Source organism: Solanum pennellii, chromosome 8 (genome assembly GCF_001406875.1).
Source record: "Solanum pennellii chromosome 8, SPENNV200".
In the NCBI taxonomy this organism is placed as follows: domain Eukaryota; kingdom Viridiplantae; phylum Streptophyta; class Magnoliopsida; order Solanales; family Solanaceae; genus Solanum; species Solanum pennellii.
The window spans coordinates 51285779-51301461 of NC_028644.1; the positions used below are offsets into that span (position 1 = coordinate 51285779).

The 15683-nt window shown below is 32.5% G+C and overlaps 1 protein-coding gene across 3 annotated transcripts; it reads right to left on the bottom strand.

Moving 5' to 3' along the window:
• Positions 1 to 4351: 4351 nt before the first annotated feature.
• LOC107026728 (guanine nucleotide-binding protein alpha-1 subunit) lies at positions 4352 to 14415 on the bottom strand. Of its 3 annotated transcripts, none has more exons than XM_015227806.2 (14): positions 14279 to 14415; positions 12958 to 13115; positions 12763 to 12835; positions 12288 to 12325; positions 11466 to 11555; positions 11215 to 11292; positions 10958 to 11065; positions 8929 to 9030; positions 7628 to 7683; positions 6916 to 7050; positions 6602 to 6695; positions 5467 to 5526; positions 5307 to 5386; positions 4352 to 4894 (listed from the first exon to the last, which is right to left on the bottom strand). In XM_015227806.2, the coding sequence occupies exons 2-14, from the start codon at positions 13042 to 13044 to the stop codon at positions 4717 to 4719; spliced, it is 1179 nt and encodes a 392-aa protein (XP_015083292.1). In that variant the 5' UTR covers positions 13045 to 13115; positions 14279 to 14415; the 3' UTR covers positions 4352 to 4716. The 3 variants fall into 3 exon arrangements, with proteins under 3 accessions (XP_015083292.1, XP_015083294.1, XP_015083293.1); XM_015227808.2 differs by having other exon boundaries at positions 12958 to 13048; positions 14279 to 14412; XM_015227807.2 differs by having other exon boundaries at positions 12958 to 13118; positions 14279 to 14402.
• Positions 14416 to 15683: the final 1268 nt, after the last annotated feature.

The window sequence follows — 15683 nt, forward strand, 5'->3', positions numbered from 1 at the left end:
AATAGATAATAACTAATTAGCACATATTAAGGAATTCAAAAAACATCAGATTATTCAGTTTTCTAAAAACGCTTAAATAAGTTGAAATCGAATTAAAATCTTATTTTATTCCTTAAAACACTCAAATAAATTAAAAATTATTTTTTATATCGTGTTTTTCTCTCTTATTTACAGATTGCTATTTTTCATTTGAGTGATTGAAGTTATTTTTCAGTGAAAAATATCGTAATTTGTTGTGAAGTACAACAATATATCCATATTATTAAACATGGTGGAGGATGGAATCCGTCAGGTTAGTATTTATTATAGTTTACTTATTTTTTTTTGATAATATTGTTCATATTACATTTTCTGTTGTTTTTCTGTCATATTTTCAACAAATATGGTGCATTATAGACGTTTCAGCTTTATGATGTGTTAAATAACGTGCACGAAAATATTAATACATATTTTATGAAATTTGGTAACTTGATGATTGTTGAAGTAAATTTTATTAATATAGTATGAAATATGAAGTGTTATTTGGTATGATAAAATCGAATGAAGGTGGTAATCTTAATCATTGTTGTATTAATCGAGTATAAATAAGGTATGAAATATGAAATGTTTTTGTTGTTGTGTGAATTGCAATTTGAAAAACATTGTTTGTCATGTATTTGAAATTTGTTATATAAAATGTACATTAATTGGGTATGAAATGTGTAATAAATGGGTATGAACTTTGTATCAATTGGGTTTGAAAAGTACTGTTTGTAATGTATTTGAAATTTTGTTTGTATAAATTCTTAATTGTTTGTGTTAAATTTGTTGTATAAAATTTGTAATCGAGTATGAAATGTGTAATAAATGGTTATGAACTGTGTAATATTGGGTATGAAATGTGTAATAAATGGGTATGAACTGTGTATTAATTGGGTTTGAAAAGCCCTGTTTGTAATGTATTTGAAATTTTGAATGAATTCTGAATTGTTTGTATTAATTTATATGATGAAAATTTAATATATTTAAGTTTTAAGATGTTATATTATTTTATTGTAATTAAACAGGTAAAGATGCATATGCCATCCCTGTTGAATCTATACCCTGCGAGAGTAATGGGATATACGAAATTATATTTCAGAGCCTAAATTGATGACACCCAGGCCAAAGAGATCAGTTGGAAGACCGTAACTTGAACGCTGGAAGGATTTTGCTGATGTGGAATTCAAAATGTCAAAGATTACATGTAGTAGATGTCCTCAGGTTGGACACAACAGGAAGACATGTTCAAATTATCCTGTGCAAAAAAAAAATGATTTCTTAGTTTTTTACTTTGTGTCAAACAATTCTTATGTTGTTTTGTCAGTTAGACACATGTTTTGTTTTATGGAGTTCATTTGGTATTAGTAAATCTTTAAGTAATTGTGATTGCTGAATACTGTCCACTTATAAATAACATTGAAACAGACTTTGTGCCAATTTTCAAGTTTTATTCCTATACTAATATATAGTTATACAAGAATCATACATATTTCATACGGAGTTCATACAAAAATCATATATATGGAACAACTTTTTAAACATATAATGGTACAAATGAATCTCTTGTTAAAATAGTTCATACATAGATCATACGTAGTTCGTACAAAGTTCATACATATGGATCAAAAAATACATAATATTTGTCATACTAAAACGATAATAAATAAAAAATGTGATGTCATATTCATACTAGTAGTAATCAGACTTCATACATATTTCATCCAGATAGTAATCAAACTTCATACATAATCAATAATTGAAGAAAGATTCATACAATAAATCCAACAAATTAGAAATGCATATTGACAAACCATTGATATACAATATCATGAAATTGAAATAATCAAAAATTAGATAAAGATTAATACATAGTCTATACATATTTTATATATATTTCATTTATTGAAATGTTGCATTTTGAAATGAAACTTTACTTTGAACTATTGAATGCATACGATATGATTTATGTATATTACTAGTATCCATAAATTATATAACCTAATATGTAATTCATATGAAGATGGTATAACTGAAAAAAACATATGATATTATAAGAAATGAAATACTTTAAACATAAACAAATTGTTCAACTTAAAAAAAAAACATGTAGTCCAAAAAAAATATTGAAGGTGCAATAAACTATTTTTATTTTCTTGTCCGTGGTCTTGGTGTAGGGATAATTGGTGGTGTCGAAACATGTTCTTTTGGTGTGTGAGGTCCACCATATTTGCTAGAGACCATACCATTAACTTCACTATCACTTATTGTGCCTTCTTCATTTTTTGATTTTTCATAATGCCACAGTATTGTGTCATACCTTTGTCGATGGTATGTTGCATCGATATCAACAACGGACATATCAAAAACACCATTACTGAAGTATTCAGCAAACAAAGATGTGTACATACCACAATTGCTGTAAAAAAATTGAAAGAAGAAATATTACAATAACTAAATAAAGTTGTAGTTTTTAATGAAATCAGTAGAGTATAGAAAATTCATACTTGGAACATCAATGCATATCTCAGTTCATACAACATTTATACACAAGTCATACAAACTAATACATCAATTCATACACCAATTCACATAGAAATCATACAATATTAATACATACTGCGATTGTTAAAAATCTACTTTGTTAACTTATAAACTACAAAATAATACTCATACAATACTAACATGTCAATTCATACGGAATATAAAAACGGTTGATCATCTCTTCCACAAAGGAGATTTTGCACAAAGGATATGGGAAGAGTTTGCAGGAAAAATCTGAATCAAATACAAGAACAACTCATTAAGTAACCTAATCATAGAATGCTGAAATTTTACGAAAAAAAACACTATGGCATCATACATCTTAAAGATCATGCCTCCCATAGTGCTATGGGAATTATGGAGATCCAGGTGTAGCTCTAAATTAGGCACAGAAAAGTATTCCATTCTTAGATCAAAGTCCCTGATCACATACAATATTCATCAACTTATCAAAGCTAAATTCAAAGGAATCCATTTTTTTTATTTCGTCAACAAAGTCAGAATCAGATTCTGAAGATGTTCCATTTTCTTTTTCCTTCCTCTTCTTCCCTCTTTCCTTTGACTCTTTTTTTTTTTTTTTTGCTTTTTTGAAGCTTCAATTTAACAGAACTATCAGTCTCTTTTCCACTGGATTTGTGCGGTTGAGTTTGGGTCAAAATATTGAACGAAGGAACATGGAAATCATCAGAAGATGACTCCTCAACAAATCTTCTACTTTTACGGGATGTTTTACTATTTTTTTTCGATATTTAATATACGAACTTAACAGAAAATAATTTATGAAGGTTCTAAAAACTTACAATATTGATAAATCGTTTTGTGGAATAGAAATTGTGGATCTTTGAGTTGTGGGTTTGGGAAAGAATTTAATCTGTAAGGCTTGATGTGGATGGGGATGAATCCGGCGTGATGGGGAAGATGATGAGTGAGACGTGTTTGGGAAGGAAAATGTTGTTCGTGTATGGGGTGTAATGGGGGTGGGTAATTATTGGACAACGGTAAAGTAGGAAGTTAATTAAAATCAAATCTCTAAAATTTAGTTTTTGATTTCAAAAAGGTAACTGTACTATTATTATAAATTTATTACTTATTTTTAAAAAGGTAAAAGGTAATTGTACTATGTGATTAACATTACTTTATTATTTATTTTAAAAAAGGTAAATGTAAACTATTAAGAGTTTGTTTTAAAAACGGTAACCGGAAAAAATAAAAAAAATATTTAAACATATTAATTAGTATTTAAATAATTACTTATAATTTATTTTTAATTAAATATATTTTTAATCATGTGCTATAACTCGATAATAATCTACTATAAGTGATTTATTTTGAAAAAGTATGTTTATAACTCGATACATATAATCTTAAATGTGTATGAGGTGTCATTTTTATATTCATTGTCAATGTCGTACTATAAATTTATTATCTTTTAGGTGACCTGATTTTATAAAACGATCTGTATATATATAAGTTTAACCACAAATGCTATAAGAAGACAAAACGAAACCTATATTTAGAAAGTGAACTTTCACATCAATTTCATGACCAAATAAAACCAAAGTGTTTGTGTATTTTCCTAGCCTAGCTAAGACGACATACAAGTATTTGGGTTATGGACAGCCCTACTTGTATTTCAAAGACCACAAAAGTTAACTAAAACCTAAAACCACAACATTCAAAGACCATAAAAGTTGAAAGGAAAAAAATTCACCATAGGGTTGTAAACCAACACTAGTTGAAATCTTGAACAGGCTTTTGAAATAACATCACAATAATAGCTGAAGCTGGGTAAGAGCTAAATGATAAACTGAATAAAGCACGAGATAGCAAAAGGTTAACCAACAATGCATGTACAAGTTTGCGCTGTGAGAATGTTACAACATTCAACAAAATGAACATCAATAGAATATACTTGAATATCAGTTTTTGTTCTGAACCATCTGTTTTGTAAGTAGAGCATAACAATACCGGGATAAAGAAAGAAATATGTGCTTAGAGACCTAACATGGACAAAACTTAAATTGTTGAATCTGATATGATACCCCCACCACCATAGCCTGTTTTTTCTGTATTTGAACTCCACTGTTCAAAACTTGTATGCATCTTTCACGGTATGAACATTTCTGTTTTTTTCTTTTGAAAATTTAAAGAATTTCATAATAAACCTGCTTCGAAGAGATTTCTCCTTCTCAGGGTCTCGTCTACCAGTTTGAATGTCTTCTTTACAAGCTTCTGATCAAGGGCTGTGGTTCTATAGATCTTAAACACACGGTCCACACAATCTGGTGCAGTGCATTGGAAATATGACTCCTCAAACTTTTTCTTTACAAACCTAAAGAGTACATCAAAACACCAGAATAGACCATTTAGCACGTGAATTAAACAATAATGTCAATGGAAAGACTGACCTCTGGCCACGTCCCCAAGATCCAAAATATTGGTTCATAATGATAAACTCAAAAAGCAGAAAATAGACCAATATAGTAAATTTAAAAAAAAAAAAATTCTATGCTATCCCCTCTAACATGCAAGTCAATCGTAATAGCTATAGACTACTGAAGTCCTCCAGAGAAGTTATGTGAATTAACTGTGCATACAAGCTACTTGAGAGATATATTTCTTTCTAGTTATGTGATGAATAGCAAATCAGGAAAATTTTAGTATTTCTTGAAGAGCCCGAGAAATGCATCTGTGGGATCAATATGTTCTCATTTATAGAAGTACTGCACATGAAAAAACCTTACTCATAAGCATGCTCAATCTCTTGTTTTCCTGTTGAAACTGACTGGTAATCTTTAAACCACTCACAAGCGTTGAGGGGCACCTACAACCACGGGATATTATTCTTAGATGAGAAAGAACAGTTCCACAGACAGACACCGCTACTAAATAAAATGTACTTACTTTCGGAACCTTCTGCTCAAATATATCAAATTTGTTGAGAAACAGCATGAAGGAAGTTTTCTGCACAAAGAATAGAGTGTCAACTTCCTAACTGGTCTGATTTATTTGCTTTTTTTTTTAAACCCAAAAGAAGTGATGCAAATGCATGTAACAAAAAAGATCCATGAGTACAAGCTGATACAAGTGGATATTGTATAATTCAAGATCCCGAACCAAGCATTGTCCTCCAGCAAACCAGTGTTTTGGAAAGCGAGAAGCGGAAAAAAGCGACGAGGGCTTGCTTCACAGAAGCGAGAAGCGTGAAGCGAAGCGCGCGCTTTTTTAAAAAAAGGCGACATTTAGTATAAAAATAAAAAAATATTAAATAACTAAATAGAGGTAATATAGTCTTAGATTGAAAGAAATTACATAGGCAAAAATACTCATAAGTCATAACGTATAAAGCAAAAAATTAAAAACATAATTAAATCACAAAGATTCAAACTCCTATTCTTCAACAAGGCTGCTAGACTGATCAAAAAATAAATAAACAAAAGCAAAAGAATTGAAAAAAAAGAAGAGGAGGCAGCAGTCAGTAATTAGAAACAGAGCAGGCAGCAGAGATGAAGAAAGGAAGAGAAGAAGTAGAAAAAACTAGAGTAGTCGAAACTCAGAGAGATGAAGAGATGAAGCACAGGTGAAGATTGTATATTTCAGGAGAAAAGAAACTCATAGAGATGAACTAATAAGCATTAGCTAAAAAAGAGATGAACAAAAAGTTACATGCAGTCGCGGTCGAGGTTGAAGAGAGAGGCAGCCTCAGTCGAGATCGTCAGGAGAGAAAGAAGGGAAAGAAGTATTGTGAAAGAAGAGTTGCGAGGAGAGAAAGAAGGGAAAGAGTCGTGAGGAGAGAGAAGGTTATATTTCAGATTTTTTTTAAAAAAAAACCTAATTTTTTTTTAAAAAACCCTAATTGTCGCTTTTTTTTATAAAAAGCGCGCTTTATTGCGCTTTTGCCTTAGGGTCGCTTCTCGCTTCTTCATCTGAAGCGAGAGCTTTTTTCAGATCGCCTCGCCTCAAGATAAAAAAGCGCACAAGGGTCGCCTCGCTTTGAAGCGCGCTTTTCACAACACGGCAGCAAACACGAAAAACTGACCTCAAAACATGGTTGTTTCAAGACCCACTCAAAGAGTTCCTTGGTCTCCATCATTCGGTTCTTTCTTTCATCCTCAAATAGAGTTTGATCATACCTGATGTGAATAATAGAATAATGATAAGTATGCAGTTGCATCATTTCCTACTCACAAATTTAAAATCCTTTTGACCTAGAGTAATTAATGATTTATTTCCTTCCTCATTCTGGAAAGCTACGTGATCCACGTACTGCTACTCGTGATCAAGTCCAGATTAGGGTTGACTTAAAAGTAAATGATGTTAGGAAATTCAGAAAGCTAGGAACAGAAATCTTACTCGCTAATAGCGGCACAAAATATAACTGCTGTTACACCTTCAAATAAATGTATCCACTTTCTTCTCTCATTTCTCTGACCTCCAACATCAAAAAGCCTATATACTTCTCCACTTTTTTTGTTCTCTCCAACTGGACTGCAGATATTTTAGTAGTTATAAAGATATCCATCGTAAGTAGAAAGAATACAATTATCTTATAAGAAAACAAATATAAGGTCATAAACAATTGCATCGTTGGAGGACCACAAGAACTGGATCATAATCAAGAAATGCAAGGACATATAAATGTACTTACTTTGACAGGCAAAGTAGGCACTTAGACAAAAGATGAGGCTAAACAGGAACTGCACATCAACTAGTTTAATAATATTTCAACACCATGACTATGACTTTACACAGAGAAAAGCATATCACGTAGTTCATTGAATGCTACAAGGAGAATATATAAGCCTGCTCTTCAAGGCAGATTGGACCTGCCTACAAAAGAGATAGCAGGAAGGATTTCAACCAACATATGTCTTGTTCCAACAGGACAAAGAAAACTAAGGAGCGGTTCAGACAGTTCTTTCACTTTGCTTGCAAATTCGGTACAACGTAGTGGTTTTTAGGCTCTAGATTAAGCCAACACTTCTTTTAAGAGATAATGTATACAACCACAAAAAGGTTTTAGAAAATGGATAAGAGGACAGTTCAAGGATGCGTAAAAATTCACCTGAACTGTATTTCAACGACACCCGTCGTTCGAATCCGGGCAAAAAGAACATCCTCCTACAAGATAACAAGAAAATGACTACTCTATTAAGATCTCCAAAAAAGTAAATAAACCAACTGTAATGCATATATTGTAACAGTGTTAAAGACATCATTAAAAATACAATTTTTCTCTCTAACATCTTACAATTAAATAAGGTAGTCTAGACAATTCAACATGAATGCAACAGACAAGATTCCTTCATCAAAGAATTTTGTTGTGCTCGGCTAGGAAAAGTATTTAACCAGCACTTAAAGGAGAGTATAAGAGTACAATAAATAGATAAAATAAAAGTAACCCATCTTTAGATAAGAAAATTTATACAATTCACAGGATGCAATCCAAGATACTATGCATGAAGAAAGAAATTATAGCAATTGAGAGTAACTGAACAGCAACTATAAGAACTTGATAGATGAACCACATTCTCCTTTACCAGCAATAGACAAGCAACACTTGCACTTCTTACACTTACACTTCCTATATAAAGAACACCACTAATATAATAGAAAATTATATACAATTATATTCAAGCATATACGGTAAGTAAGGGCAAGCATACTGTAATACCAAGTATCTTGGATGTTAAACACCGTATCTAACTATAATTGTTATTTTTCTTCAAAAAGATGGTGCAGCAAAAAGGTTGAAAGTATTGATTTAAAATGCGTCTCAATGATTTTGTGAAGCATATAAGGGCTTTAAATAACCAACTTAAAACACAAAATCTGCCTAATTTAAAATTCAGAAAACCTAAGACTGTATATCAAGTCTCAACTAAACAAAACCTAATAGAAATATAAAATTCAAATCATCCTAAATCTAAGCAACTTATTAGACTAAAATACAGCCATAACTAAAAGTAAATTTCAACAATAGCAGACTGCTGTTTGAATTTTGGAATAGTTACCAACACCAGCGTTGTCAAATGGGTGGGTTAAGATGAGATAAGAAAGACAATTGGTTTGGTCCAGCCTGTCAAAGTTATACATGTCAAGACTACCATTCTTTCCAGTTTATATCAACAGTTTGACATCCCTAAGACCAAAACTCAAACATAAATACTTCCAATAATGCATCTAAGCCAAAATTGATATGTACAATTCTGAATTCAACATCGTGTCGAAAATAGTTTTGTGATAGAGTTGGAGAACAGATGGTTATGATTTCTTTGCAAATTCAATATGAAAATAAGAATAGATTTTATTATAGCAATGAAAGCACAACTTCTAAACGGGAAATACCTAATTGATATTTCTTACCTTTGTTGGAATATAATGTACATCAGAAAATCTCTCCAAGTTTTCCATGAAATAATGGGCACAATCTGGAACCTGAAGCTCATTACCACGTAACAGAGTTTCCTACAAGAAAGAAAGAACTCAATCAGAGTAAAGACAAGTTAATCTTTACTCAATAAAAGATTAAGGGTGTGTTCGTTATGGAGGGAGACATGTTTTCCAATTTTTCAATGTTTGATTGGTCATAATTTTTTGAGAACATTTTTTATAGGAAAACAAGTTCTTTAAAAATGAGGAAAATGTCTTCCCTAGTGGAAGTAGGAAAAGCAAGTTCCACAAGTGCATTCCACATTAATTGTGTCTCCACCCTCCAACACACCTCATCTTCACACCCTTACCCCCCATAGCCCTATCCCCACCATCCCACACCCCTAGTCTACCTCCCATAGTATTAGTCTAGAATATACATAAGTTCTTTTTTTTGTAAACTAGAAATATTCATAAATACTTTTAGGATAATATTTTTTGCTTACATATTGAACACAAGGAAACAAGTAAGAAACCCATTATTTTCCTAGAAAATATTTTCTATTTAAACATTTTCCTTCATTCTGAACACACCCTGGGTTCATATGCAATAGCTCGCAAACCACATAGGAGAGGTAACCCGCACTTGGCAAGCCTTGTGCGACGAGCTCGACCCAGAAGGCAAACCCCTTGCTTTCGCTGGCAAGGGGTTTCGAACTTGAGACCTCCAACATGGAAGTCTCGAGCTCAAACCACTGGGCCACCTCGAAGGGTAATCTCTGATCAGCTATTGTATGAATAATCATATACTAAAGTGATTTGCTTCAATGAGATTTAAAATTAGAACTATGGAAAAGCAATCTAAAGAAAGAGGCTTGGGAACAAGTTAAAGTAAGACGGTCTATATGCATTGCCAGTTTAGCACACACAAGAAAAATGAAGGTAAAGTGATGGATTGTGGTGCTAAATATGAATAGTTCAGATATCTATGCTTGGTCTTTCAGTAGAATGAATGCCAGGATAAACAAAGATGTAGCATATAGAGTTAGAAGAGATGACTGATGTGGAGTATTATGAGATCGTTATGCGATGGGAAGATATCAAATATAGTGAAAAGCAAAGACGGCAGCGTGGGAGTGAATGATGGGCCTTTACAGCCCAAAAATATTCCCAATATGAGTGTCTTAAAAATGTGACAGTTAAGATACAATTTGCAGTCATACAAGTCAAGACAAAATTAGGATAAGAACCTCTGACAAAAAGTGCAAGTAACATACATATTTTTATGACAGTGATACCAGCTCGCACACACCTCAACTATTCCACTAGGTACCTGTTATCTCCAACTAGCTCAGTTATCGTCCACTAAGGCCAACGGGAAAAAGGTGCGAGCAACATAGATACGCAATAAAATGAGAGAAGGTTCAGATTATCAAGCCATGTCCATCCAAATGCACCAGTCTGAAGGTACGACACTTTATTGAATGAAGGTGCTAAAATGGAACAAGGGAATCCTAAATCACACAGAGACAAGTTTCCTGAAAAGATCTGTGATATCTAGGTATAAATTTGAACTTAGGTAAGACTATAACAACATGGAAAATGATCCTTATAGAATATTCAACTAGTTAGGAATGCGGTTTAGTAATTTTTGGCTCTTCACATTAGATCGATTAGGAATAAGAGTAAGACTTTAAAGTCTCTAGTTTTGCAGAAATCCTGATTTTTCCTTAAAGACAAACCAACAAATGGCATTAGAAGGAGACGTGAAATGCTCCCAAGAGAGAAGAATATATACTGGACCATGTCGAGAGATCCCAACTACTTTGGGGTTGTAAAAATACTAGTTACGGATTGAGGCATAGTTGATTGATTGATTTCAATGAATTGATCATTTCAATTATCATTTATTTATAAAAGTAAAAGACAATATTTTTGTGAAGTTTATAAAAATCAACGAGCCCAAAGGAAGTACTTGAAACTGAAATAAATAATCAAAGTGCTTAACCCAAAGCAAAATTACTTGAATAGCAGGATCTTTCCAAAGAGCTTCAATATCCTGCACCAAATCCTTAGTCAGGTGAGGATAATCCAACCTGCCTCCAATTTCTGAAAGCTTCTCGCCGATCTCCTGGAACCAAAGAAATATATGTTTATGTTTATGCAGCTAAGTAAGACGAGCAATCTCATTCCTTCACTTTCATGGGTTTCCCTTGGCCAAATGACTTCAAGATGACAGCCCAAATATCTGATAATTGCATAAGAACGAATAACACAAACCTTATTTTCAGCTGATAGAAGATACTTTGAGGCCTCTAATTCATTTTGAGCTAATTCCTTTGATCCATCATGTAATATCTGTTGGAACCAAGCACCCACCATGTAAGAATGCCAGTATCCATGACACATGGTAATTGACACTCATTATCAATCATGTGTATGATATTTCTATATATGCATGTCTCTCCAACAAGCAGCACCTATTTTGCAAAAATGAAAATAACCAACACACCCTTTCAAGTATTTCGTACTTTTATTGTCTGATAAACATTGGCATGAATGACAGGGATGTAGTTCTTTAGCTCTGCTTCATCAAAGCCAGTTTGGAACAAGAGTTTTATCTGCATGGCAGAAATAATAGAGCACACTGGAGATGTGAGAAACACATTTTGCAGAACATATAATAAAGTAAATAAAAATTTTCTCTCTAACAACTTAAACTTTAAGATGAAATGATACATTTAACACGTTATCATAGCAGGCAAAAGTCTAGGGTTCGAGCAGGGACAGAGCTAGGGGTGGAACCCCCTTTGCCGTATATACAGATAAAATTTAATTTTTACGTGTGTATATATTCCATAATAAATCCATTTGACACAGTCAAGAAGTTTATCTAAGAAGAGCTTGACGGAGCAAAGGCAAAAGCAAGAAGAAATGTTAAATGGGGCATGACAAGACGTATTAAAATTTAGTGGGTTAAGCTAAGTCCTGCCCTTCGCCGCTCGCTGCGTTTATTTTCTTGTAATTTTCACATGTTTACTTCTTCATATTCTAAACCCCCTGCCTCCGCCACTGGATTCGAGTCTCACCACTATCCATTATCAGAAAAACAAAAGTTCACGTGATTGGCTCATCAAAAAGAATCAAGCTCGGCAGTTCAACCTATAATTTATCATTCACGGACATTGATTAGATCCATCCGGCACATGTGGCGACACGTTGAAGACATAATTAAGTAATAAAGATACGTAGCAACTTAACCATTTAGATAAGATGGTCACGCACTTCAACACATTAACATATACATTTTAAAAGTAATGAAATCTTAATAGATATTTTATAAGATCTCTTGCCTGCTTAAAAATCGTAGACTTCCCCGAATCTCCGGCACCTTGAAACAACAGAAAAATCAGCATTCAGCAAGCACAGTCAAACAGGACATTAACCAGCAAACACACAGCAGTAAGTTTAAAATATGGCAAAAGAATACTGTAAGACAAGGAAGAACAAAGAATTCGACAAATAAGTCAATCCAGAGGTGGAAGTTCCTCTATGCTACAACAATATTCCAAAGAATCTTTTTTTCACTATGCTTCCTCCACCAGCATCTTATGAAGCAGAACCTTCGAGGAAAAGCAAAGTTCATAACCAATTGCCTCCTCAAATATAACAAGTCTGAATGTAGAAATAGAATATGCCTATAGCTTGTAGGCATCATAAATCACTACATGGGTATGGTGACCATAAAAGGAAAAGGCAAAGCAAAGACAAAGTAAGAAATTACTATATCATATGATAATTGAAGACTATATTTTTTTCCTTATTTACCAAGTAGAAGAAGTTTCTGAATATGCTTGTCTGCCTTTGTTTCTTGTTCAATCCGTCTTTCTATCTCTGCAGTCTGAAGACACATGATCTAGTCAGGACACTGGGGGTTATGTAAGATATATTTTTCGCTCTCCTAGCTTGTAGACAGTACTATGGACTATACCAAATTCCAAATCTATTTCGTATAACTCATACCTGAGTATTTTCCTCATCATCGGCTTGACTGTAGTGTTTGTTTCTGCTGCACAACGAGCCCATGTTTTCGAAAACCACCGACAGCATAGGCCTGCGTGATAGTTAAACTAGGGATCTCAAATCTGTTGTTACAGCTCCTTTATGATGTCCATGTATGCCTACTTTTCAAAGAGAAACAATTAACAGAATAAATATAAGCCAATAGGTACTTATGCACAAAAGACTATACTGCAACTGCAGTTCAATTGCATCTACATAATAATCGAAGTACGTCTCCCTTGTCCCATGTTTGCATCTCAATCCAATAAAAGTTCAAGATACCCTTCTCCAACCCCAGAGTTAACTAAGGCAATTATACACAAATGTATCAATGGAAATGTCACACGATCACTTGGGAACTAAGTTCAGGATTTCATTGTTGCAAGGAAACTCACAAAGAGAAGAAACAAAAGGCAGTTGAATCCTCATTATTAATCAACTAAGCCTAAATGGCAAATAATTTGGGTCAGCTACACAAATCATCTATTTTCTTTCAAATCTTTTTTGAAAAAGATTTCTTGAGCCAAGCATCTATCGGAAACAACTTCTCTACCCAGCAAAAGTAGGAGCAAGGTTTGCGTACACCTACCCTTGACAGACCCCACTTGCAGGAATATATATTTTGGATATGTTGTCGCGTTGTTAAACTGGTACGTGTTCATTTCGACTATCATTGATACCCCTTTCACTCTATTCAAATATATCTCATTCCAATACTCGTAAATAAACTTCGCTGGATTATCACTGTTAACCACAAAATTATACCATACATTACAATTAATCACTTCCAAAATAACAAAGAAGTAACTAAAACCCCCTTTAATTCATCCAAGATGACACAGCCTCTTCTCAAAATTACCCACCACTCCAATAATAACAACAACATAGAAAAATAAATAAAATGAAAACATAAATAAAACTACAGTTAACACAGTCAATTCAACACCCTACTCACTAGCATTCTCAATTCTGAAACACTCCAAACCTTAAAACCTTTAAAAACTAACCCCAGAAAAAAACATTTAAAAAAGCAACAACTTAACATTTATACATAAAAGATATATGTGTAAAAGCTTAAAAATAGCTACCAACTTCCAATTTTCCTCTACTTTTACATTCAATTCAATCATCTATTTACTACAATCAACATTTTTAGATTCTGAACCACAACAAGCCCTAAAACATTTGTAAATTAACCATTTAAAAAAAAAAAAAAAAGAACCAGCAAGATTACATTTTTATATATATAACGATAATAAATTAAGTTAAAGATTGTACTAACCAGAGGATCTGGAAGATGAAACACTGATCTGATGAAAAGAGAGATAAATAAAGGGAGAAAGCTGAAAAAAACAATGTTTTAATAGAGAGACAAAAGAAAGACAGACACAGAAAATAGTGTTACCTAACCATAGTGTGAGTCAAGGTTCAAACTTTTGACTAACCAAAAAACAAATACACATTTTTAACTTTTTATATCTTTTTTCTTTTGTTTTTTGCAACGTGTTAGCATTAGTGCTTCATTTCCTTATCTCCATTTTTTTTTGTATTCGCATTGAAGTTCAATTATTTTAAATTTGTGTAATATAAAGCCCTATTTAGGTGATAGTACTTTTTACTAAGAACTTTTTATAATCAGAACTCAAACTAAAGACCTGTAATTAAGAGAGGAATAATTTACATACAATGTCTTAATTACTAGGGTTTGCTCGAATTGATTTCTTTTTTCAAAAAAATATTTGTAATAGCGTTCATATTTGATTGTACTTTGATAAAACTTTAAAAGCGAAAATTAAGTTGAAAACATGTTATAATTATTTTCCAAATTTGAAATATAATCTCGAGTTAAATTTGAAATTTTTATAATCAAACATTAATTTTCAAGAATAAAAAAATAAAAAAAGTTTGAATTATTTTTATGGTCAAGATTCTTAATATCCTTTTCTTTTCTTTTTGTTCACTTTTATTTAGGGGTGTCAAAAGTGAACCCAAACATAGGTAACCCGTCTAATCCATCCAGAATTTTAAGGTTTGGGCTCAAGATATTTGAATTGGGTTCATTCTCAACCCATTCAAACTTAACTCATTTGAAGAGAATTCTCAATTGAGCCCAATTCAATCTCTAATTTCAACCCGTTTTAAAACTTTTTATTAAGATATGTTCCTATATTGAATGTATGAATTATTATTTATTTAACATCTTTTAGGGTTTATTTATCCATTTGTTACTTTTTTAACAAAAAAATTCTTAAGCGGAAATTCAAATTGTGATTATAAAAGTTAAATATCAATATGTTAAATTATTGAGATTAATCGGGTAAAATTGGGCGGGTCAAGACCCAACCCGATTTCTATTGAACCCATTTTAATATTTCTAATTTAACCCAACCCGCTCATTTGATACCCCTACTTTTATTCTAAAAAAAAACAGAAGAAGAAGATTACTAGTACTTCATATTTGCACATGGCTCATTAATTAGAGTTGTCAATATGGACTAGCTCATTATTCCATTCAGGCTAATCCATACAAGCATTGCAATTTGACATGTTCGTACTAGTTCATTTTTTGTGAGGGCCAGAAAATGGTCGGCCTAACTCACAAGTGTGTGGGCTACGGGCTTTGCCAAGTCAGCCCTCTTTTCTTAAACTTATATTTTTTTTTATAATTTTTTAATTTAAATTATAAT